General features: G+C 40.3%; 3 protein-coding genes and 1 long non-coding RNA gene across 4 annotated transcripts; 2 read left to right on the top strand and 2 right to left on the bottom strand.

The window, feature by feature from the left end:
• The first annotated feature begins 2,233 nt into the window (after positions 1–2,233).
• On the top strand, positions 2,234–5,018 carry LOC103975629 (uncharacterized). The gene is made up of 3 exons (XM_009390642.3): positions 2,234–2,964; positions 3,237–3,584; positions 3,708–5,018. Exons 1-3 carry the CDS (start codon positions 2,533–2,535, stop codon positions 4,383–4,385), a joined length of 1,458 nt encoding a protein of 485 aa, XP_009388917.2. The 5' UTR covers positions 2,234–2,532; the 3' UTR covers positions 4,386–5,018.
• Positions 5,019–7,592: 2,574 nt separating this feature from the next.
• On the top strand, positions 7,593–9,308 carry LOC103975630 (lysine-rich arabinogalactan protein 19-like). The gene is made up of 2 exons (XM_009390645.3): positions 7,593–8,173; positions 8,969–9,308. Exons 1-2 carry the CDS (start codon positions 7,619–7,621, stop codon positions 9,041–9,043), a joined length of 630 nt encoding a protein of 209 aa, XP_009388920.2. The 5' UTR covers positions 7,593–7,618; the 3' UTR covers positions 9,044–9,308.
• Positions 9,309–13,616: 4,308 nt separating this feature from the next.
• On the bottom strand, positions 13,617–16,917 carry LOC108952206 (uncharacterized). The gene is made up of 2 exons (XR_001976879.2): positions 16,382–16,917; positions 13,617–13,910 (listed from the first exon to the last, which is right to left on the bottom strand). It is a non-coding gene; the product is annotated as an uncharacterized LOC108952206 (long non-coding RNA).
• A 2,278-nt stretch (positions 16,918–19,195) lies between these two features.
• Positions 19,196–21,626, bottom strand: LOC103975631 (probable polyamine transporter At3g19553). Its single transcript, XM_009390646.3, has 2 exons — positions 20,465–21,626; positions 19,196–19,967 (listed from the first exon to the last, which is right to left on the bottom strand). The coding sequence occupies exons 1-2, from the start codon at positions 21,466–21,468 to the stop codon at positions 19,514–19,516; spliced, it is 1,458 nt and encodes a 485-aa protein (XP_009388921.3). The 5' UTR covers positions 21,469–21,626; the 3' UTR covers positions 19,196–19,513.
• Between the last annotated feature and the right edge of the window lie 4,638 nt (positions 21,627–26,264).

Here is a 26,264-nt window from a genome sequence, read left to right as displayed (position 1 = left end):
GATGTTTCCACCTGTGATCATGGATTCCATACGTTAGAACATGCAGAGGGACACTTGTGTTTGGGGAAACTAAGATCGAGGCACATGAGAAGGTGCCCTGTTTAATGAAAGGAGCGGATGAAGCTGAAGCCGAGCCATAATTGATTCCGATGCTTCCAACTTGTCGATGCCATGGCCATCTCCATGTGATGCTTTGTACCTTCGTCTGCTCAGGAGAATCAATCCTGCAGGAAATCCATCTTTTAGGTCAAACTGGAATCCTCTCGTCTTCAACTACCATATGCTGCCTAACATTCAATTCCTGGAGCTGTAAATCCATCGAGCACATTGAAGCTAGAGAGCAGTGTCTGTGCATCGGTTCACAGCAGAAGCCTTTTTCGCTGTCTGTGAACTGAACCTGCACTTTGATAGCTCAAATACCAGAAGGAAATAGGTGATTGCATGATATATTGTATGGTTTCTGATGACTGCATATAGTTTTGCATGGTTCTTGTTGTCCTGTGTTAGAGATAGAATCTGAAGAATAAGAAGATGGTCCAAGACAAATAGCATAGACTGCATTGTCTTGTCTCCTACATCCACCTACCAGTCACCCTGCCCATCTTCGAGGCAAGAGAGTGAGGATCTTGAACCAAAGGCTTCTTCTTCACTTTTACTAAAGCAGTTCATCTGGTCCCCCATCTATTTTTTGCCCCTTCAAAATTCACCCATTTTTATGTGCTCTATGTATTTAAATCCCTAGAAAATTCAGCCAATTTGATTACAAGTTATTGATTAGAATATTAGTCCCCATACAATATAATATTATAAAGTAGATCGATGTGTATAGTCTTACAAGATTTCAAGCATATTAATTTGGTGGCGCCTTTGTGATAACTACAAACGCAAGAAGTACAAGAATTTGGATCAAAATCCTTGTTCATACGCAATGTTTAGGGGTCGCCGACAGGCTATCAATTCTCCCATGATTACGCAGTAAATGCCTGACATAGTTCATGCACGGCCCATGAATATGACTCTGTCGTACGTACTCGTGACCGTATACTCAAAATATTACTCGGAGAAAGAAAGATAGCCAGCTTGGGGCCAGATTAGCCGTGACAGGAAGCATGGCCATCACGTGATTCTACGATCGATAGGCCTATAGCCAAATGCACGCCCCATGCATTCGGCCATCGTCCTCGATAGGACAGATGCACGAATCATAAAGTTCTCCATGCACGTTTAATGGCCGTCGCATAATTCCCGGAATAAATGAACTGGTCATCCAGGTTTAATGGGACAAATGCCGCGCTGCCATGCCGTGCATGTTTTGGTGGTCATCACATAATACTTGCGCGGCCAACCTGATGAAAGCAACGGTTGGATGAGCACATGCAACGATTTGGTGGGATGATGGGGACGGGGCCGCATGGAAACGAAATCACATGTTGATGTTTTGGGTCCTATTCATATTGAAACCAATAGAGAACCCAAACGCACACAAGAGTACACATAAACAGTTTCACTTTTAACACCTCAACCAAAAAATAAATAAATCAATATCCTTAAAGTCATATATTTATTTTTAGATATTTCACCAGATTTATGTTGTAATTTTCAAACTGCAAAGTTTTGTTTCTTTTATAAATTGAAGCACAGGACAATTTTCGAATCAGGACCGTCGGATTTGGTCTCAACGGCTAGATATAAAAGAAAAAATAATTAAAAATCATTTAAGTCGACGAGGAGGACCAACAGAATGGAATGAGGTCACCTTGGTGTCACGTGACGAATCAGACGCCCGAAACTTCGCGTTCGCCTTTTCCTGCGGCAACCACCGCGGCTCACGTGACCGACGCCGTCAACCGAGCCCAACCGGTCCCGGTCTCTGGCAGCGGCGCCGTCGTCTCGGTCACACTCGCCGACGGCGAGCAAACCGGCCACCTCACCGCGCCTTAGCGATTAGGGACGATTAATATTTCTTTTTTAAAAATAATAAAAATAATATTTTTGACATACGGATTCATTTTTCCCAAATAAATTAATATAAAAAGGAACTCGCTTTCAATCCATTTGATTCCCTCCCTTCAGTTCTGATATCTCTGCGATGGGTCCCGCCGATGTTCGATGGTTGAGATGTTATATATATATAATATATATGCATATATAAATGGGTCCCACCACACTCGAGTGGGAACCGGCGTTTCTTTTCTGTTTCGTTCCTTTCGCCACTTCGGCATCGCTCTTTTCTCTCTCCCCCCCGCACACACACAAACACCAACTCAACCAACCTACAGTTGGAGTCACTCGTCCCACTTCTTCTCTTTCCCTTCTTCTCCTTTTCTCCTCTTTCATCCGCCCCCAAAAAAGTACAAGGAGACGCATTTTAATTCCTGCCTTCCTCACGGGCTTCGTCCATCTTCGACGCCGTCTTCTCGTCCTTGGTCGTCTTGCGTCTTCTCTCTCTCTCTCTCTCTCTCTCTCTCTCTCTGTTTGGGCTTTTGAAGGGGCGGCGAGGGATCCGAGGAGTAGGTGGGAAGAGGGCGGCTGATGGAGAAGAAGCAAGGGTTCTTCTCGGCCCTGAGGGAAGAGGTGGCCAGGGGGCTGTCACCGGCCAGGGCGAGGTCGGAGATCGCGCGGCGAGGCCCGTCGACGATGGCTGGGCTGCTCCTGCCGCGGTGGTGGAGGCGCAGCTACCAGCTCGATGGGGAGCAGGTGGTGCCGAGATCCGGCAGCCTGGCTCCGCTGATGGAGGGGCCGGATCCCGGGGAGGCGGAGAGGGAGGACGCGCGGAGGGAGCGGGGGTGGGGGCAATGGGTGAAGGACCAACTCTCGCGAGCACCGTCTGGCTCCACCGCCTCCACGTCTTACCGGCGGTCCGATCTTCAGCTGCTCCTTGGGGTCATGGCGGCGCCACTAGCCCCCATCCATGTCTGCTCCACTGACCCGCTTCCTCACCTTAGCATCAAGGATACTCCTATTGTGAGCACTCTTATCTTCTGTTTCTTCGACACTGGATATTATGTTCTAGCTTTTATCAATTATAAGGAATTTGGGGCGGCTAGTGCGATTATGATAATTATGTTTGATGAAATGCATGACATGTTACCCCTAAATGCACCTCTACTTCGATTTCTTTCTGCATGGCATTTTGAAGTCATTGTATCATCGGTTACTTGTTGATCGACATCTTTTGGCTACAGATCTTCGTTTTGGATCAGATGCCTAACTCTTCTTTGTTTTTGTTGTCGTAGGAGACGTCGTCGGCTCAGTATATACTGCAGCAGTATACAGCAGCATCTGGAGGTCTGAAGCTGCTGAGCTCCATCAGGAATGCTTACGCTATGGGGAAGGTGAGGATGGTGGCAACTGATTTTGAGACGGCCACCAGGGTCATCAAGGCCAGGAATGCATCCAGAGATGCAGAGTCCGGTGGCTTCGTCCTCTGGCAGATGGCGCCTGACATGTGGTACGTGGAGCTCGCTGTCGGTGGTAGCAAGGTCCATGCCGGTTGTAATGGCAAGCTAGTTTGGCGCCATACGCCATGGCTTGGTGCGCATGCTGCCAAAGGCCCTGTCCGTCCCCTTCGTCGGGCTTTACAGGTACAGAGCCAGTTGGGGGGAGCATAACTCTGTTAAATAGGGTTGCTTCAATCATATTAGATACTTGAGTCGTGTTACTTATCCGGTGGCTTTGTTGAGATGGTCTCGTGTTTGTATATGTAGGGTATTGATCCCTTGATCACAGCGAGCATGTTTGCCAAGGCACGGTGCATTGGGGAGAAGAAGGTCAATGGCGAGGATTGCTTCATCCTCAAGCTCTGTGCAGATCCACAGACGCTCAAGGCAAGGAGCGAAGGACCTGCTGAGGTCATTAGACATGTCTTGTTTGGTTACTTTAGCCAGAAAACTGGGCTTCTTATCCATATTGAGGATTCACATCTGACCCGAATCCAGTCAAGTGCCGGTGGTGATGCTGTGTACTGGGAAACCTCCATCAACTCCTTCATTGATGATTACCGCCCGGTTGAGGGTATGATGATTGCACACTCTGGTCACTCAGTTGTCACTCTTTTTCGGTTTGGTGAAGTGGCCATGAGTCACACAAAAACCAGGATGGAGGAGTCTTGGACTATCGAGGAGGTGGCTTTTAATGTTCCCGGCCTTTCTGTGGATTGCTTTATCCCTCCGGCTGACGTAAAGCATGGATCTATCGATGAAGCCTGCGAGCTGCCTCAAGGAGAGAGGGGAAAGAATCTCATGGTTGGGGGTCATCGGGCTAAGGTTGCAGCTCTGGAGAAGTTTGGGTCTATCGATGAAGCCTACGAACTGCCTCAAGGAGAGCGGGGAAAGAATCTCATGGTTGGGGGTCATCGGGCTAAGGTTGCAGCTCTGGAGAAGTAACACAACGATGCTGAGGTTAACATCACGTGGGTGGTGAAAGTCTAGTGCTAGTACCATTTAAGATATGAAGTGAATTGAGCTGTCTATATTAGTAGTCATAGTTATAACTGATCAACTGACCATGAAGATAAGCCCAGAGAACCTACTTTTTGGGTAATTTGGAGTTTGCTCATCAGTATGTCCCCTGTAAATCGGACCATAATGGTTTAGTGCATCTACGCCCGCAGGCCCTAGTGGATTTTTTAGTCCGAAAGCAGGGTTCATAGGTAGAGCTGGTTTGGTTATTTTGGTAAGTCAGCTCTGGGGGATGGAGAGGAGCTCTCTTCCTTGTTCTTTGAACAGGGTGCTACTTCCAATCCTGAAGCAGGGGGATCAGTATGGATGCTTTTTTTTCTTCTTCTTACGACTAGTTTATTTTTCTGGTGGTTCAAGAACTTCAACTGCCAGCATGTTTCTGGTTAGGTGGCTGGGGTTGAGTTCTCATGTGTTTTTTGCTTATTTACTGGTGTGGAAACTGTCCAAAGTTATGAAGCTTGTAAGTAGCTGTGGGTTGAGTTCTCATGTGTCTTTTGCTTGTTTACTCGCTGGCATGAAAATTGTGCATGATATAAAGCTACAAGGCTTAAATGCGGATTGGACGTCGGGTTTGGATTTAACTTTTCTCAGAATTAGCCTTGCCATAGTAGTAGTTTTGGACCAAAACTTTTCTGTATCTGATATTCGTGGCTTATTACTTCACTAGCTACTTTATGGCTTCATATTGTCCTAGCCTTATGCCATCATTGTTGCTTACATTATCTTCCAAAGTGCTATTCTTCTTTTCCTTCTGCATGACTACAACTTGAGTGTACTGATGTCGGCTGGTCCAGGTTTCATGTTCACTGGGAAAAGATAAATTAAGAGCCTACTGGCCTCTGTCCTGTCCATGTTATTATATCTTGGTTGCTTATATAATATTTTCTTTAAGTTGTCTTATTTTCCTTTTGCATGACTACAACTTTAGTTTATTGATGCAGTTGGGTCCAGTACTGATGTTCAGGCTTCTGTCTTGGTCATGATAATTTATCTTGTTTGCTTATAATGTCTTCCAGAGTCTTGTTATTTCCATTTTCATGACAGAGAAGGTATAAATTAAGAGCCCGGTGGCCTCTGTGCTGGTCATGTTAATTTACCTTAAGAAACTGTTTTGACGAGCCAGGAATAGTGGTAGATATAACTGCAGGAAACATGGAAATATTATTACCTGGGGGCATGAGTCTGGAAGAGACCCCCATGTGGTTCCTTATTACATTTAAATATTTATTTGTCTGAGCCCTTTTCAGTTGCAGGTTGTGCATTTGAATTTGATATCTACATGCATGCATATGGTGGGTGGTAAGTAGCATGCATCTCCATCTTTTCCTCATCATCATGCTGCTTCCAAGCCATGGTTATTAATGAGCATGCTCTCTTTGTTCCAGTAGGTCAATGTATATGCTTGATGGGAGGTGTGCCCTGGGGAAGAGAGGCCACTTGACCTAATGAGATGCAGGTATGTACTTGGTACCCTTGCAGTTATGTTTTATTACTACCCTTCAAATAAGGAAGACTCAAAACTTTTTGACTTCATGTTGCCACTGAAACCTTTTATTATCCTCTATATCTTCAGTAATTAAGCTTATGTTTCTAAATTAAAACTCTACTTTAAAAGAGCATGCAAAACATGTTTTGGCTGTGATGCATAAGCTATTCAGTTTTGATACAGAGCTTTTAGGTGCTTGGTGTAATTTAAACCTTTGAACTATCATCACCATCTGAGCAACAATAGAACAGAAGTAATGATGTGCCATACCGCAACACTGTCTACCTGATCACAGCTCACATTGGCAGAACGGTTTGTGAATGATGGCAGCACTGCCATGTTTCTGCGATCTGAACTTGAATTCATTTCTCAGCAGGGGAGGGAAAAGGATGATCTCCGTGGTGAAAAATCTGGCCAAGGACGAGAAGAATAAATGTGTGGTGGATCGAAGCGAGGGTGAGAAATCATTGAATGAAGGGTACAAGGAATCTCGAGGATGAGAAAGTTGCTGATTGTGCCAATGAGTTAGAATTGCTCTGCTTGTCCTCCGAGCGAAGAAGCGAAATCATTTTACGAGTAGGAGACATGTCCAATGCCCTGAGAAGAGAAATCATTCAACGCATGCGCTCTGCTGCTGCTAACTCGATTACTTTGGACGAAACGAGCGTGAGGAACAGATAACTGACACCAATCAAGTGGCTGATTGAGACTGCCTACAAGAATTCATGTCTCGGGCTCGAAAGTGTATTGTCATCTTTCTTTCTTTTTTCCCCTTTGTTTTTTGTTGAAGTGCTCGACCATCTTGATTGAGGCATCTCAACAGCACGCATCTTTTTGCGTGTTCGTCCATCCAATTTTAGTAAACAGCGACAAGTTGCTCAGTTGGAGTAGGAAAATTACTCGTTAGAGAAAACATGTTGAATCAAGAGAATGAGTATCGTTGATATTATTATCTTCTTTCTTAACAAAAGGAATGGTTTTGAGGAGGATGAAGCAACACATACATACTGCATTGTTATTATCAGGATCTAATAGGGATACAAAAGCATAGTGCTTGCTGTTAGATGTCAAATTGATCAAAACAAGTGCACACCGAGCTGACAAACACATTTATCAGTCTTTTGCATTCATCATCACAGCCAAACAAACTTTGATAGATCAACATCACAGGACTTGGTGGCACTTTTTGTACACGTTTAGCACCCTCGTAAGGGAGCCCAAATCCTGATGGGCCAACTCTCATCCGCTTACGGGCTATTATTGGCTTCCAATTCGATCATCCATGTCGGCCTGATCCCACCACCACGCACACACGGGCAGAAAGCCTTCTTCCTCATTGGCCGCCACAGCGAGAAGCAAAGCTGAATCCCACGCACCCGCAAGTAGCAGCTGCGAGAAGCAAGTGTTACGGGCCCCTTCGTTTATTTGTTGCTCTCTTTACTTCTCTTCCTCTGGTGCGGATCGTCTATGAATGCTTTTTTAATATAAACTATGCTTTTGGGTAGCATCGACGTCCACTAAGATGCGGTTAACCAACTTCCTGAAATGTGAACGGTTCGATGACTGTCGCATCATTTGGTAGTTGGATAGGATCCGACATATTAGAAGCTCCACCCGCTATATATGAACTCCCTCTGCACTCTGTTGCACACACACTCTCTGTTGAGGAAACATGGATCGGCTCACCGCTCTCGCCATCGCCATCGCCGTCCTCGGCCTCGCCCTCTCCTCCGCTGCCGCCCAGTCGCCGGCCTCCTCACCAACTGCTACCCCTCCCACCTCCTCCTCCACCTCCGCGGCCCCCGCCAAACACACCACCCCCGTCCCCGTCGCAGCCCCCGCTGCTTCCCCCACCAAGTCCACCGCCCCCGCCCCCGCCGTTCCATCACCCCTCGCATCCACTGCCCCAGCTCCAGTAGCTGCACCCCTCTCCTCCGTTCCCTCTGCGTCTCCTCCCACCGCGTCCCCTCCTTCCGACGCTGTCCCTCCGCCCACGCCTGTCCCCCTCAACTCACCACCTAGCCCTCCACCTGCATTGCCTCCCCCCGAGCCGGCAACGGCCCCTCCGAAACCCGCCGAGGTCCCGGCGGCGTCACCACCGAAACCGAAAAAGAAGGGCGTCACCCCGGCCTCGTCGCCAGTAGCAACCACAACGCCGTCGACACCAGCTTCGTCCCCATCTTCCGAGGCAGCCTCCCCCGGGCCCAGTGGTTCTGCTGCTGACACGGTACGCTTTCTATCTCTCTCTCGCGTACCGTACCCTCCCATATATCGGTCGTCGGGTTCCGACTCAGACCGTCGCCGCGACCCCTTGCCGGGGTCGGACGGCACCCGCACTGCCCTACAACGTGCGGCTAAATCCTAGCCGTTGGAACGGGCGCAGCCGCAGCGCGTTCACCGATCGCCGCGTCCTCTTCGCACGTGCCACATGCCCCGAGGTCACTCGCCCACGGGAGCTTGGACAAGCGTCTCATCGCTAACTTGCGCCTGCCATTAATTTCTCCGACACCGCAGTCGCCAGCTGTGTCCGGAACCGGAACTCAAATACCTATTTACAATGTAGCTCTCTGCAAACCTTGAAGTCCGGTGTCACCATTCGCGCTACACTACTTTCTAGCTGTGCATTCTCGCGGGCAGACGAGTTAATTGGTTACCAAAGTGGGGCCCGAAACTACCCCGACCACAAGCAGCGGGTAAGACGGTAGGTTAAATGAAAAAAGTAATTTTAACAGTTCTATAAGCACCTCGGGGTGTACATTTCGTGAAGAAAAAATCTGGGCCGTCGGTTGTCGCGCTCGGTCACGTGATCCGTGCTCGTTCCTCGAGATTCCCATTTTCCTTTATTCAAAAGGACAAATGCTTAATAAAAACCCGAGCCAATTAAAGACGGTAATTAAAATAAGACAGTGACGGAGATCCTCGAGATGGGACATGTGTCAGCTACCTGCTCCCCTATCACCTTCCGAGGAAGGTGTCAAAAATAGTAGATAATGCTGCATCATTTAATTTCATTTCTATGCAGAGCGGAGCAGCGAGCGGCGTGGGGAAGATGATGAGCTCGGTGGCGGTGCTGGCCGTTGCCATTTTGGTCATTTAGACTATATATGACATGACCTGATATGATATGTTTCGCGTTTAATAGGGTTATAGTTTATTTTTAGTCGTTATTTGTCGTGTCACCAAAGTATCCCCGTTATGATGGACCTGTTTTGGTCACCCGTGTTAGATGTTTGGCTCACTTGATTGAATGGGCTCTCTCTCCTTGGGTAGGAGAACATGCTTGATTCTTTGTTTTGAGAGGAGGGGACTCTGTTGGAGATTGATTGTTCTGCTTGACATGATCATTTGGATCCATTTACTTACACCTGCTACTTCTGCCTTTGTTCTGCCTGGTGCTGTGTGGATCGTGTACCTCGGTCCATTTCTTGCTGACAGATGCTTTATTGTGGTGCCAAGATTTGTGTTTGTTCTCGTGTGATGTTGCGATGCCTTCTCATGAGTTTGAGTCGAGATTTTTCCGTCTCATAGTTTGAGTACGAAAACGTCGGTGATGTTTAAGCCGGCCTCGCATTCCTTGGACACTATAGAAGTCATCTCCACTTTCCCTCTCCGGCTTTAACGCAGCAAGAAGTACTCGATGCATGGGCGACAACCGTCAAGGACCAGTGGATTCACAGGGAAGGCAGCTTTGATGGCCAAAAGCACCTAAGCGGACGACAAGGCATGACATAAATCATCGCCCAGAGGAATCGAGAAGCACTTTGTAGGTACAAAGTCTTCCAGACAAAGTATTCCACGGGAAACGCTGTAAAAGCTAACGAAGCCTTCCTACATCTTGAGAAATATGAAGTCTTAAGAACGGTCCAATATCCCAATACATGAAGATTAATGTACACAAAAGGGCAAGAGAGTGTCGAGCACATCATATGGACTTTTGTCGTTGGGCGGGCTTTCGACGGGTTGTTACAACTTTGAGATTCGTGTTGGGTTACGTAAGAAAGAACAGAACAATCTAGACGTCCACCGGATCAATCTTGCTCGAATGCATCAGATAATAAATAGGGACGTCGTCATCTCACCGTCCCCTTCACTGACAGTCTCGCTCCCATCGATGACGTCATTACCGCATAGACTTTTATTGTTTATTTATTTATATTATTATTCGATCTCCGAAGAGGTGCGACGACGATCCCACGTCGCTCGCGGTTACGAAGGGAAAGAGCGGGTCGACATCGCCACGTTGGCATGTTCAAATATTGGGTTTCCCGCCTCTTCGAAGCCCTTTTCTTGAACCCCTTCGCTCTTGGATCCATTGCCTCCTCCAATCTCTTCTTCTTCTTCTTCTTCTTCTCCGTATCAAGATCCCAATTCTTGAGGAGCAGGATCCTTCCGGAAGTGGTCTTGAGCCCCCGTCGTGGCTGATGGAACAGGAACCAAGGCGAGACGGTATGGTCCGACGGAAGACCGGCGAGTCCATCTCATCCCCGCCTCCTCTCAGGTCGGTTCCCTTCCTTTAAACCTGGGAACCTTCCTTCCCTTGATCCATCTCATCTTCGTCTCCTGATCAAGATCCCCGTCCTTGTCTTTCGAGATGCTTCCAAAGATGGTAGCGCACCGCGATCGAGGCTGCTGGAGCACGACGACGATGGGCCGGTGATGGACTGCTGGGAAACCGGCGACTCCTCGTTATCTCCACCTCATCTCGGGTCGGTCACTGCCAGTAAACCTAGGAACCCTTCTCCTCTACTGATCGGGAACATCGTTCTTGTCTTTCAAGATTCTTTCAGTGGCGGTAGCGCACCCCGATGACGAACGTTGGAACTCGAGGATGACGACCAGCTTGGACGACGGCCCAGAAGAAAAGTGGGTGATCATCTTCTCCTTGATCTCTTTCCAGGTCTGTCACAATCCCCTTGACCGATTTGTTCTTTTCCTCCATTCTTCTCGTTGTTCCTAGTAATCATTAGATCTTAAAGAACATATAATTTCTCCCTTAGTTTTGGGGCTGATCTCTTGTAGAATGTTTACTTTTACGTGATATTGTGAAATTATGGGAACGAAGGTTGGTTGTGTATGAATGGGAAGTCTGGGAGTGGTCATCGCCTCTGGTTGTTCATCAACTAACAACGATGAATCTTTGACTTGGGGATTTTATGAGATTACGTATATGGGTCATCTTTAGTCTTTGATAACCCTTGAGGTGCTCTACGTTGTTGGGTAGTGGAAAAGTGGTAGGACTTGCAAGAATAAAGAAAGATCTAGTGGTGCATTATTCGATTTACAGCACCATCTTTAACTTTTCTGATATCTTGAGTATAACACAAGTCATTGAAAAATGGTAATCAAACTATTCTACTTTATTGTGGTGCCCTCTTTCTAAAACTCTAAAAGTTATTCATAATTTTAAAGAAAGAAACCGATGTGCGGATTGATTACCTGATTTTGCTCGATCAACTAAAGAATTTTTTTTGCTGAGGGGCCACTGGCTCTTCAACAAAAATTGCTCTATTCCATTATATTGAATTCCACTGATTTTGGATGTGCTGAATTGCTGTGTGGTAATAAAAAGTGTTCAAATGTCAACAAGGAAACCTCACTAATACATGGCACTTCTTTTGCCTCCTAAATGGATGATGCTCTGCTGGAAACTAAGTCAGACAAAGTTAAGGAATTTTATTTAATCTAGCTTTTTTGTGCAAGCAAATCTTTCTTTCCATTTTCTTACTGCTTACAGAATAATGTTTCCTTGAGATTTAATTATGTTGTAGTTTTATGTTCGACTTCTTTAAGGTGCTTACTACTGCTACGCTACTCTTTAGCAAGTATCTTAATACCTTGATGTATATAAACACTGTTATGAAATCTTTGTGCATTGTGCTTATTGTCTTTTTTTAAATCTCAAGAATTTCAGGTACTTTTTCTTTAGGGTTTCTTGTTGGGTTAATATCATGAGTAGTGCAGGGATTCTCGTGGTTAAGTATTTATTTATACATAAAAATGCATTTCATTAACTGATTCTTTACTTCCTTGATTACTCCCAAGGTTCACAAATTTTGAGATTGTTTCTCCGTTAGTGCTTTTCACATATATTTAGCCTTATAAAGTTTGAAGCTAGTGTCTCTACCTTAATAACATTAATATAGAGTTTATGTGCCTCCGAATATTAATATGCTTTACATAGACCCTTCCCAGTAATATTAATATTAATATGTGTATATATATATATATATGTGTGTATATGTATAATCAAAAAATGAGGGAGAGTAAGAAACCTTTTTTCATCGTGAGCTAAATTGTGGTGACTTGGAAGAACATTGGTGTGAATAATGATTTAGGTTATTTGTTATCGTAATTTAAAATGGTTTCTCAAATGGAACATTGGTGTCTTGGATACGATTATGAAAACTGCGTTAGATTGAGTTTGAAACTCCTGCCTATTTTATGATAGCTTTTCTTATTATCCGTTTTATAAATGGTACAAAACACTTTGGCTAAAATATTGTGCGTGGATGATCTTGCAGCAAAGGAACATTCTTGGTTCCATTAGCTGATGAAATATTTATAGTTTGTGTTATCTTAGTCACTATAAAATTTCAGCCTTTACTAATGTCATTTTGATTGGTGCAGCCCAAAAGGTTTATTTTATATGATTAGCTTGGAAATTTAAGCATAGATGTCACCAATAATTAGAATCTCAATCATGTAGGAATATAACGAGGTTTGGATTTATCTTAATTTGGGGAAAACAAACCAAGCTTGCTCTCAACAAATAGGTATAACTCTATTATTGACAAATTTGATTAAAGAACGTTACAATTTCAAAAAGAAATTGAAGAAATGGATAAATAAGATGGAAACGGGGAAGAAAAGGGTGGGCGGAGGGCGGTCAATGTACTTTTTAAGTTTTGATCCATAATCGTTGTAAAGAACATATCGGGGATTCTTCCGAGCCCGTTTTGTCCTTTAATCATTTCTTTAAACATTACGTGTCTACCAAGAATCATTTCTTTCGAACTTTCAGCTCTGCACAGATGTCATCGAATCGCGGCAACCTAAAGGTGGCAACGATGTGGTGCAAACTGCCAAAATTTACATTGCAATTGCGCTTTACATTACTGCCAAATTCACGAATAATTTAAAGGAAAAAATAACGCACACTCTGCGACGGCATCTGTTTGTTTAAAAAATTGTTAGACGAAAAATGTTTTGAGTTGAAAATACTAAAATGAAACATAATTATCACTAATCTAATTAAAAAATACAAAATTTAAAATTTAAAATTTCCTCTTACTAATTTTGAGTTTTAATTACAAATTTGAATATCTAATTGTGATTGCAATTTTCAGGTTATCTAATTGTCAACAATTGAATATTTATATTATTTCTCAAAATTGTTTCAAATTTACTTGAAATTTATTTAAATCTTTTGTTTAATTTTTCAATAATCACTTTATTTTTTATATTTTTAGTTTTTGCCTCCAAAATTCTGTTGGAACAAAATATAAAAATAAAAATAAAACTTTTAAGACAAACTTTTAAATACCCATTTTCTTTTCTTATATTGGATTTCAAACATTGGTTCAGGATCATTGTAACTTTCTGATATTACTTTATCACTAAATTTTCCACAATTTGTTCTTTGAAAATTTTATTCATTGTAACTCAAAAACTGTAAAATAAGTTTTAGATGAACCATTTAATATATTTTTAAATTAATCATTAAATTGTAATTTCTTTAACAATCAGATGGAAATATCGACTGCTAGTGGTTTCCCTGGAGTTGCCCGCATAACGAAAACTACGAAGCAAAAAATATGAAAAAGAAATCATGCCTAAAACTAGAAAAACAGCATGGAAGCATTGGACCAGAATTGCGACAGATCTAATAAACAGCGCGCAAGCGTGGCTAAATGTTGGCCACACCATCAGCACAAAGTGCCTTGGATCAGCAGCCTCACCTGGACCTGTAACATAATAATCCAAAAGAACTAAGTTACAATCTGGCAAGGCCGGAAAGTGTTATATTATGGATTGTTGCATTATGTCATTTGATAAATGCGTACGCATATGATCAATTTATAAGTAACAATGCCTATTGATAAATAGGCATTGCCTAAACTGATCAATTTATAAGTAACAATGCATCATCTCCTATAATCACCAATATTTAGTCGTCAATATCATTGCCTAAACTGATCTATTATTATCGTGGCTTTGGAAATCGGATGCCCCCAAAAAAATCAGTACCCGATTTTTTTTATCGACAACATCAGCCTTCGAAATATGATAACATCATGCACAACAATCTGGACATTTACATAACAACAAATATAAAAGAATAACAGAAACACAAAAGTAACAAATGTTTACCTCAAAATCGTAGGTAATAAGCAACAAAAGTTACTTGAAAAAGTAGACCAAATCATGGCATAACAAGGCATATAGAAAGGTAATAACAGTATTGAAGATAGTAAATATAATATCAAAAATGTTAGAATAATCTAAAACTTAAGTTTTCTGAAATCCAAAAATATGAATTAACAGTATTCACAGGCTTGAGGATCTTGATGATGCAATGCTTGTTGTTGGAAACATGTATGTCATCAAAGACCTCCGAGGAACAAGACTTCTACAATTGCAAGGTCTAGTTGAGTCCATATATGCACGGCCACCGAAAAGAAGCAACTTTACAGTGACACCTAAGCTCACCCTCTAGTAAGGGAAAAAAAAAATTCCAAATAAAAATTAATTGAGAACTGCATGACTTTAAATTACACTACTAGTATATAGCAATGCGATAAATGTCTTCCAATCAAATATCCTAACGAAAATTGTTGTTTTTTCTTTCATATGCTGAGCCAAAGGTGCAAGGAATTCGGACCTATCCCTAAAGGACGCTTAGTAACAAAAGAATCATGTTAACACCCAAATTAATTTAAAATAAGAACAATGGTGTTCACCAAACAACTGCAAAGAATCCCTGGAACAAAAAGAAAGCTAAGAATCCAGTAGAAGGGGCATGAGGACCATGATTCAGCATTAAGCATGAACAATGATTGTGCAACGTAGAGACTTCTGCAAACTATTCACGAACAACTACTTTACAGTTCCTATCAGACAAAAATCATAACATCAATTCCATTGTGAAAGCAAATGTTTGTCAGACACCAAGCATCTAGCAACAGAATACAGACGACACTAATTGAGATGAATCTAAATGGTTTGGTGAAAACTAATAAAAATAAATGATAACATCCATGCAGTACACCATATTTTCACAATCAAAACTAGGGTCATTGTATCACCAAGTTCTTCATGAACTCAAAATCCTTTAGGGTTTGGACACTAACTATAAATAATAATCTGTAACACAAGGAAACTAACAATCGACCAAGAGACATGTCAAAAGTAAAGCGACCTGAAGACTGATTAAACTACAGCATATGAAATCTGTGGAATGCAAATCACAACAGCAAAAATTCAAGGTGACAAATACAAAGAAACAAATCGGGGCTAGGCCTTGATTTGGGTTTCAGAGCAATGAACATCCGTATACTACAAATAAATTCTTTATCAAATAAGGGACTAGAGTTCCTTGCAGCTCTATCTACATAAACTATAAGTAAGAATCTGAAACATGATAACACAAGAAAATTAACAATCAACCAAGAAACATGTCAAAAGTAAAGAGACCTGAAGACTGACCAAACTACAGCATCTGAAGTCTGTGAAATGCAAAACACCACAGCAAAAATTCAAGGTGACAATCAGAAAGAAACAAATCGGGGCTAGGCTTTGATTAGAGTTTTGAGAGCAACAAACACCCATGCACTACAGATCAATTATATATCGAATCAGGGATCAGGGAGCCTGACAGCTCTTTAACATCAGAATTATCAATCAACCAAGAAACATGTCAATGTACGGAGACCTGAACATTGATTAAACGACAACATATAAAGTAAGTCTGTGAAAGTGCTAAAAGATCAGCACGGAAAAAAATCCAAGGTGACGATTAAAAAGACACGATCAGGGCTAGGCTCTATTTAGGATTTCAGAATCAAGAACGAACACCCATGCACTATAAACTAACTCTCCAAATTAGGGTTCCTTATAGTTCGGAATTTCTTCCTAAACCCAAAAAATATATGAGGTCGATTACCAACCATAAACAAGAACATGAAAACACCAGGAATCTAGTGATTGATCTAAAAATACATCAAAGGAGACTTGCAGGGCGATGGAACTATAGCATACAAAATTTGTGAGGATGCTGAAGGATCATCACAATCCAAGGTGGTTTGTAACTACTAGATGAAAGAACTATGGAAAGGGTTGCCCATCTATCATAATGTTTATCTCAATCAAGACATAATCAATCAAGATTAAACCAAATCGGGGTTAGGCTTGGAGAAAGATTCAAGATCTTGCATACCCCCTGAACGGTGAGGGATTCGTAATCCCAGCACTCTGTGGCCCGAGGACGACGATGTCGGCGTGGACTCGGACACTGGATATGGTGATCCGACTGTCGCCCTCGCGGAACTCGATCTTGCCCTCAGGAACGGCGTTTCGGACATCGCCGACCGATAGCGGAGACCGCGAGCCTACCGGTTGCTCCAGGAGGTATACGAAAAGGATCACGACAAGGAACCGGCGATCGGGGAAGTATCTCGTTCACGCTCCCTCATCGCCTTCTCCCTCGCTACGCCCGAACCTAACCTAACACACACACACACACACACACACACTCTCTCTCTCTCTCTCTCTCTCCCCCACATCGCTGATTCCCTTCTTCCCTGCCGAATTCTTGAAGTCTCATCGCTTCTTCCCCGCCCTCCGCTCATACCGAACCTGAAGTGTCTCCCTCAAGTATATATAAACGCACCCTCCTCGATCGCGATTGAGCTCTCTCGACCGTTGATATTGTTCCAAGAATCGAGAAATAGAAAAGCTTCGACGGTCGAGAAGTTTCTGTGGTTTCCTGGTTGGGGAAACGAACGCTAACGCCGCGTCGGGTAACCTTACATATGGTTATGGGTACCAACTTGCGCGACGCACGTCTCTTCCTCGTGGGACCTGACATCTGTCGCTTCGCGGTTGCATGCGGTTTAGGCTAAGTGGGACCCGACGCCTATCCCTAGGCATGACTTGGTTATTCGAAGAATATTCGAATAAACGAATCAGAATATTAATTAATTTAGGATCTGACAGATAAAGAAAATATAATATCCAGAGTCCCAGGGGCAAACATGCTATTCCCAAAGTCGGTAAGGATAGATATGTAAGAATAGACATTTTCATAATGTTTCCTTATGTTTGAATATTAATTATATTACATTCTCAGGTTTTCAGAACCCCAATTAAACTTGTAAAGGTAGCCAAAGCTTTATCACTTAGTCATCACATCTCATCAACTTTCAAGAACACCTAACAAGGAGAGGGCTTGTGATGTTCCATACGCAGCTGCCAGCCTATGACACACTTTGCTTGACAACAATAAAACCAATTACATTCCAACACGTAATGATGTTCTTGCTTAAACATGAAGGCAGTGTTGCAATTGAGCTTAGCAAAATAGTCATGACAGCTGTGATTAACATATGAGAAATTTTCTATGTAGGTAATCCACAAAGCATGGATAGTAACATGCTAGTTACATGAGGTTCAATATATATATACATATATATAGCCCATTATCACCTCAATATTAGGCAAAACCCATAAAAAGATAAAGGCTCAGATAATCTATCACCCTTCTATCCACGCGAATAGAAATCCAAAAGATAACTTGGGTCAATTATCGAGCTACCTTACTTACGAAATATTTATAAGAATATTTTTAAAAATCTAAGGATAGCTCATGTCGATTACAAACTATCTCCCTGGTAAAATATTCATAGAAATATTTTCAAAAGTTCAAGACGTAACTTGGATCGATTATGAACTACTTTCCCTATGAAATATTTGTAAGAATATTCTCGAAAGTCTAGAGGACAGCTCGGATCGATTACTCATCGTCTCCCTTATAAAATCTTTTTGAAATATTCTTTCTTTCTTAAAGTCAGTATAAAAACGTACATTTAACTCTAGATAGTGGATGAATATCAGTGTTGACTTAAATATCGAAAGGATCCACTCAACCTCCCAACCCTAGTTTTTTGTGCAAATAATGAGTCAAGAGAAATCACATTTTATTTTATACGATTCCTCGCATACGAATCAAGACAGCTAACGAAGACATTAACGATATTTTTTTCTAACATATTAAAAAGAATTTTACACAAGAAAAGAAAGATCAGCATCTTTCTCAATTCTCAATTCCATAAAATGGTGACCATTTAATAGATCTTTGAGTACCAGTGAGATACCATAATGTATCTACCCTCTCTTTAAAGTGCAAAACACCGAATATCATTGTAAGGTAAAGTGGATAAACTCCGCTTTGATCATCAGAAGATTGGACGCTCTACTGACATAGGAAACTAAGAACAAATGTATCAGTAAATTCTTTCTTCAGATTCATATACTCTATGCCAAGGTAGAAGACACCATTCTAAGAGCCAAAACTTTTAAGGATACCTGTCATACTTCTAATGCAAAACAAAAGCATAGAAGTTACCAAGATCATCTATAATCAAGAAACTAGAGATTCGTCAAATAGTCAATAAAAGTTCTCATTGTTAGAATATGCATACAAAATGCACAAAATTGTAAAAGTTACTAACAGAACAGGAATTCTATCACACACAGCATTAAACTACTTTCTACTCTCTGAAAACTATTAATATCATTGGATTCTACCCTGGACAATGACTGACCAACCTGCATACAGTTTAAGGTCAGAAGTGCTGCTAATTCTACTTTTCACTTCAGCAAATTCTTCAAAGCTAGGATGTTCCCCAACTCTTGTGTCCTCAGCTATTGTATCTTCTTACCATGATTAATATTTTTCCAAATAGCTTCTCCTAAAAGCAAGGCATATTTTCCGTGGATAATGTTTCGAAGTTTTCTCATGAATTCACTCACCTTTGTTCACATCCTGAGTACCAAATATAATCCTTCATCAGCTTTACCTGTCTCATTAATATTATCACTGCTAAGTATTATGCATTTCTTTCAGAATTTACGTCCAAACTCTAGGATATAATATGCTGCCATTTGTTTACTGTTAGCATCGGTAAGTACTAATTGATGTCTTGTGATGGAAGAACTTGCTCATAGAAAAAAAAGAATAGCAACAAAAACATCATGTCAATTACGGAAATTTAATCACGAATGGAAAAGTTCATACATTTTGTCATAAAAAGATTTAATTGCCGATGAGTGCGTATAATCAAAATGTAAGAGGGAACTATAATGCTTTGCCAAACTTTGCATCCTTTACACACTGATATTTTGAGAAGGATACATAGCTTACCATAATGTGTTGTTATATTACAGGCCTAAACATATCAAGTATAAGTAGTTCCTGATACTTCAAATGTGCAGTTCTCTCTCATTCCTTTTCCAAGATGCCATCGAAATTAATCTCAAAGTCTTGTGGTTCCTTCTTGACACAAGAATGTCACGGCAAAAGGCTTACAGAAGCCTCATCAACAATTTCCTGATTTTGCACTGTAGGAGTGTCGGAACAGCTCTTGGGCAGCATGTTGATGAATTTAACACACTTTTTATTCCTCATGTGCTCTATGGCAGGATATATAAGAAACCCGATGAGCATGACACTTCCACTTACGATAAATGTCCTCATCGAAGCCAAACACATAACAAGGACAAGCAAAAAAGTGGGAGGTATGCAAAGAACCACCGCGCCAAAGGTTTCTACGGGAATCCTATATGGCCTGTGGAGATCCGGCTTCTTTATTCTGAGTTTTATGAATGCGGCAAACTCAAGAAGCATCCCCAGGGAGTACAAGAAATTAAGAAACTCTATAATCTCCTGAAAGCTCAACCATGATAATATTATGACCCCAGTTGCAGAGCACATGATGCTAATGGTCGGAGTGCCATACTTTGATCTACAAAAGTATCAATTTACAGTTGAGATTGTCATGCTATCACCGAATGTGTGCAAACTAAAAGCCACAAGTAATCATCAATCACAACAATGAAAATTTAAGTCTATCAAGTTTTAGAAAGAATTTCTTTTTTCCTCTAGAGAGTTTATTCCAACCTTATAGTAGAACCTTATTGCTCTCAGCCACAACCCAACGAATGTACTACACTAAAACTTAGAATTGGTTGAATGTCTTATCAACTAAGTTTAATCAAGAATTCAAATAATTTGGTGATCTTCCAACTTGTTTAAGTTTGTAAAGTCTTATCTCTTCGATTGAATACAAGTTTGGATGGCATTTCTCAATGATCCATAGCTTATCTAAATCCTGTAGTTCCCCTATCCAAAGTCAGGTTTTGGCTCAGGAATCATATTATCAGTAAGGTTTTTGAGCCAATTGCATGCAAAAGTCATTAACAGTAAAAAGCTTTTAGACATAGCAAGTAGATGGATGCTAACCTCTTTCCAAATATTGCCGGCAGCATCCCCAACTCGCTCATCCCGAGCAACTGGAAAGAATCGCTGCTCATCTCGGCCTCGAACAAGCCCATGTTGGACATAGCCGCGGCCGCCTGGATCCACCATCGGAGCCAGGCTCCCCCAATCACCATCCCAACCTGGGCAAAGTACCCGTCTGTCCACTCCTCGGACGTGGACACATCTAGGGCCCCCGTGCCGGCGAGCAACGGGATCAGGTACGAAGCCATCACGAGGACGACGGCCCCGAAGATCGCCCTGGGGAAAGTCCGGCTCGGGTCCTCGACCTCGCCGGCGAGGGTGCTTGCCTTGTCCCAGTAGTTCAGGTTCCAGAACATGCTGTTGAAGTATCCCCTGAAATTGGCTCTTTGGAGATTTACGGCGAGCCAGCGGCGGGGGCGGATGCGAGGGATGGCGAGCAGTGACATGACGACAAAGGGGGAGAGGGAGAAAGCGGTGAGGGCGACGGCGGAGAGGCCGACGATGTTGAGGCCACGGTAGTTGAGGAAGGTGAGGGCGGCGGTGAGGACGAGGAGGGCCAGGGTACGGACGGCAGGGTGATCGAAGAGGGGGAGGGACTGGCGGAGGTAGTCGAGGAAGAGGACGGGGTAAAGAGCGTTGTCCATGGTGCCGCTGATCCACTTCCAGAATCCCTCCTGGAATCCCCAAAAGGAGCCGAAGGCGGAGGAGATCCAGAGCACGTAGCCGCCGTTCTCCGGGAAGCTGGCGGCGAGCTCGGCGGTGACGAGGGCTTCGGGTAGGCTCCACAGAAGGGGGAAGACGAGGAAGCCGAGCAGGGAAAGGAGGGGTCCGCCGCCGGCCGAGACGGAGTCTTCGACGCCGAAGGGGCCGCCGGAGACGTTGTAGAAGATGAGGGCGATCAGGGGGAGCACCGCGAGCTTCTTCGGCGGCGGTCGAGGAGGGATCGCGACGGAGGAAGGAGAGGAGGAACCATCCTCGGCGGCGGTGGCGGAGACCTCCCCCATCCGAGAGACGGACCTCCGATGAGCTATCTCGGTGGCTTTCTTATTTCTTCGATGTGAATTATTGAGGAAGATTGGAAGAATGGGGAAGGGGAAGGGCGTGTTACGTTGACAAGTTGCAGGGTGTGTGCATCGCAATTACTAGAAGGTTGCGGAGGGATTGGATTCCATACGACTGTGTCAGATTCTGTTTGACTTTTATATTGTAGAAGGAAAATATTGTAAAAAAAATAAAAGTTGGGTGAATTTTTAAAAAAATATCGAAGTTTTGATAACCAACTTCAAAAAAATTAGACAGTAATTTTTTTTTTATAAACGATGATTTTATCCTTAGATCATCTTTATCGTTGATGATGTTGACCAGAGAGCTAGCCATGCCAATTCAATTACACGCGAAGGGGAAAGGTGGACAATCGCAAATAAAAAAGAAGGGGTTGACAAGTGATAGAGGATAGGGGGATGAGAGTAATAAGCGAAGGGTAGGTAGGCCCATACATAAAGGCACCATAAGCAATTAATGACTATTCGAGATGAAAAAGGGTAGAGTCGTGGTTAGGTGCACATATTAACTTGCATGTGAAGGTGTAGACAACCAAGGAAGAAGGAGACGACAAACGATAAAAGATAGTAGGACGAAAGTAACGAGTGAAAGGCCCATGTGTAGAGGCACCTCAAGCAATTGATGATTTTTTGGGATGGAGGCGTGGTTAGACGCACTTACTAATTTATGCGTGAAGGTGTAGACAACCAAGGGCTCACATCCTCTTACGAGTAAAATGATCTTTTTACAACAGAGGCATTCGCAACCAAGGTAGAGCTACAATGGATCCAATAAAAAAAACTTGAGTAAAATAATATTTTCATGTAAAAAAAGCTTTTCATTGAAAATTTTAAAAGCTAGAAGGCTCTACAAGAATTTCTCAAAGCTAAATTTTTTTCTAAGAATTCATCCGTTTAAGTTAATATATATATATATATATATATATATATATATATATATATATATATCTAAAAATTTGTATATATATAATATAATTATATATAAATCAGTCTATATCACATTCTAAATTTTTTTTCACAAGATTATAATATCTTTTCAAGGTTACATAAAAAAGTTAAATAAATAAACATCAATTTATTAATATACATAAATTATAAATTATTTATTATAATTTATTTATTCATCAAAATAAAAATTAACTGTACTCATAGGTTTTATTGAAAAATATTGTAATGCTAACTCAAAAATAAAATCTAATTGGCTAAAGAAATGTATGCTTTCATTACAATTTGATATAGTGTTATTGGAAGACTATTTTCAAAACAAAAAATAATAAAAAATTAATAATGTTAAATAGTAACTTTTATAAGTCAATTGTAATATATATATATATATATATATATATATATATATGTATATGTATATATATATATATATATATATATATATATATATATGTATATATATATATATATATATATATGTATATATATATATGTATATATGTATATATATATAAATATGTATATATGTATGTATATATATATATGTATATATGTATATATATATATATGTATATATATATATATATATGTATATATATGTATATGTATATGTATATATATATATATATATATATATATATACATATATATATATATATATATATATATATATATATATATATATACATATATATATATATATATAAGTCAATCATTAAGTGAATGAACTTTTAATAATAGATAGAGACAAATATTTCACACTCTCAATAGAGAATAAAATTGTGTCTCTCACCAATCAAAACCAATCAAAATGAAGACACGTTTTTCGCATGGAAGATCCATTCAACTACCACATTTGACCGTTCATTAGCTCCTAAAGTGAATCGCCCTATCTACCATAGATAAGAAAACAAATCATTTCATGTTAATCATACCCATATCGAAATAAAATAATATATTAAATTATTTTAATTTATCTTTCAAATATCATTAATATCAAATAGTCTCCAATTGAGTTGAACCTTAGCTCAATCAATCCAATTTAATTTAATTTCATTAAAACCTAATAAAACTAATATCTAATTCTCATTTTATCGATCTAAAACTACCTTAAAGTTATAGGACTATATTTAGTTTAATTTAAATTAAAAAATTTTGAATAAATCAAATCGATTCGAAAACATCTTAAATCGATCTAAACTAATCAATTTTGACTTAGTTACTAGTAATGTGCACTGCACTTAGCTACCCTGGATTACGGCTTAGCTTGTTGACTAGGCCTAATTTACGGGTTGTGGCTTATATAGGCTAAGCTTGGCTTGTTGGCTAATTTCAATCCAAATCCTAATCAATTTTTTTTTATTTCAAATTATAGTATCATGAAATTATAATTAAAATATTTAAATTATCAATATTAAGTAATTAAAATATAATAAATAATACTAGATTAAAAATATTAAATTATATAATGAAGGAAATAATATTTTTAATATAAGTATAATAGAAATCAAGTATTACAACTAGCATCGTACATGCAAGATAAAAATTTTAGAAATCACATGTAGCACAAATAATTAAAATATGATTTAATCTAACAATTTTAAACACGTAGAAGGAATAGAAAAAATTTTAGACTTGGTGAGGGATAAGAGATATTCCTCCCCTTAAATATCACATAAGATATTTTTTTATTTATTATATCTGAATTTTTATTTAATTTATTGATAAAAATAGTATCATTTAACTTGAAATGTTGAATATTTATTTTTAAATTTTATTTGCAAGAAAAATAAATAAATAAATATGCTTAAATGGGAGGTTTGATTATAATTTACTATAAAAATATGATTTAAATAAATATCATTATTGATTTATGATAAAAATAATAAAAATATACTTTTATATCAATTATAATATTCTTAAATAGAGTTACAGTGGCTTTGGCACCTCCACCAAAATACTATAGGTCTATTAAAACATATAACTGGGGAAAATGAATACAAAACCTAACATAAATCAGCTCATATATATATATATATATATATATATATATATATATATATATATATATATATATATATATATATATATATATATATATATATCAAATGGGAACCTTTATTGGTTTGAAAATAAGAATAATTATGAAAATATTAATGTTAGTGGTGAAGAAATATATTGTTGACATCTTGGTTAGTCCAACATTATCTGAACTCATGTGTAAAATTGTTTGAGATACATTTGAGGTTGAAATATTGAGCTCTCGATATGTCTCGTATAAAAAGACTAAAGTTGAGAAATATTTCTCAACCTAATTTTTTCGATACCAAAGTTAGTAATATGAGATATACAGATGCAAACGCTAATATTCCAAAAAGATAAATTATTTCTCTAAAAAATTACTTTTATAATTGATTATAAATGGAGTAAAATATTTTATGAAATAATTTACGGCCTCTAATAGTCTCCTATTAACCTCTTATCCATATCGGCGAGAGGCAATCTATAATTGCCTCCCTCAAGACATTGTCCTGACAAGCAAGTGAAAGGTGTCATCCATTTTTTTTTTAATCTTAATCATCAAAATTACATGTGAGATGACAATTGAGTGACTATATACTCTCTATCAATTAGTTATAATATTTTTTATGTCTTTATCAAAACATTATAAACATATATAAAATATTATAACCGAAAAACTTAGATTGATTCATGTAAATTGGTTCATAGGATATATCAATAGGTTTATCATCGTTATTTGCTTAAATGAACATTTTGATGCTCTTTGGAAAATATGAAAAAATACTTATGGAAAAAAAAAAACAAAGAAGAGAGACTTTACTTGAAATTTGTCCTAAAGTATATATATATATATATATATATATATATATATATATATATATATATATATATATATATATATATATATATATATATATATATATATATATATATATATATATATATAAGGGCAAATACTTTGAATTTAGCAAGAGTAAGTATCTAAAAGAAATCATGAAAAACGCACGTGCTCTCCACGTATAACATGAATAAAATAAAAAGAATAATACAGATGAACGGTTGCGATTTAGCTTGAAGATATACGCGGACGCTGATGCATCGAGGATTTGGCCTATCCGCCGAGTTGTACGTCAAACGTTTAAACGGACGCTCTTCACAATGATTGTGGCCGGTTGCGATTGCCGTCGCCGCCGCAACGACCGGCACCACCACGTTGAATCCTCCAGCGTCGAAGAAGAACAGTCCATCCTCAAAGCTTCCTCTACTTTCGTCTACCGGTCCTTTCTCCTCTTCTCCGGTTACTTTGCGGCGCTCCCACACTTTCTTTCTCTCGTCATGTCCGTTGGCACTGCATCAAACACCTGCCATTAACCAATCCCGACCGGCAAGTGCCCTGCTCTGCTACCATTGCACTATGTACCGTCACAACAACCCTCTACGGCTCCTTTCAGCATGATTTCTCTCTCCATCGAAGCAGCAACATTCGAACTTCCTCGCTTTTACCCGGTCGGAAGCCAACGCCCTACCGGTGTTCGGCCTATTGCGACCGTGGAACTGCCGCCGAGGAGACATGACCTTTCGACAACTCCACAGCCTTCGGTGACCACAGCTTCTCGCTCGTTGCCAATTTTGTGTGATGGACCAACAGCCGGTTGTGCTGGTTGCTGGAATTAACATCACCTGGCCACCTCCTCCCATCTTGTTGTGGCCGAGAAATCATGGTGAGTGACCCGCTTTCATCTACATTTCCGATACTGATCGTCTGCGCAATT

Source organism: Musa acuminata, chromosome BXJ2-2 (genome assembly GCF_036884655.1).
Source record: "Musa acuminata AAA Group cultivar baxijiao chromosome BXJ2-2, Cavendish_Baxijiao_AAA, whole genome shotgun sequence".
Lineage (NCBI taxonomy): Eukaryota > Viridiplantae > Streptophyta > Magnoliopsida > Zingiberales > Musaceae > Musa > Musa acuminata.
This window is presented reverse-complemented; position numbering and strand designations above follow the sequence as displayed.

Bases quoted from the DNA above. Each gene is read 5' to 3' on its own strand.
- LOC103975631 (XM_009390646.3), bottom strand. From the start codon at position 21,468: ATGGGGGAGGTCTCCGCCACCGCCGCCGAGGATGGTTCCTCCTCTCCT. The intron at 19,968-20,464 runs GTTAGCATCCAT...ATACTTTTGTAG, and splicing joins CCGGCAATATTTGGAAAGAG to ATCAAAGTATGGCACTCCGA.
- LOC103975630 (XM_009390645.3), top strand. From the start codon at position 7,619: ATGGATCGGCTCACCGCTCTCGCCATCGCCATCGCCGTCCTCGGCCTC. The intron at 8,174-8,968 runs GTACGCTTTCTA...ATTTCTATGCAG, and splicing joins GTGGTTCTGCTGCTGACACG to AGCGGAGCAGCGAGCGGCGT.
- LOC103975629 (XM_009390642.3), top strand. From the start codon at position 2,533: ATGGAGAAGAAGCAAGGGTTCTTCTCGGCCCTGAGGGAAGAGGTGGCC. The intron at 2,965-3,236 runs GTGAGCACTCTT...TTGTTGTCGTAG, and splicing joins GCATCAAGGATACTCCTATT to GAGACGTCGTCGGCTCAGTA. The intron at 3,585-3,707 runs GTACAGAGCCAG...TTGTATATGTAG, and splicing joins CCCTTCGTCGGGCTTTACAG to GGTATTGATCCCTTGATCAC.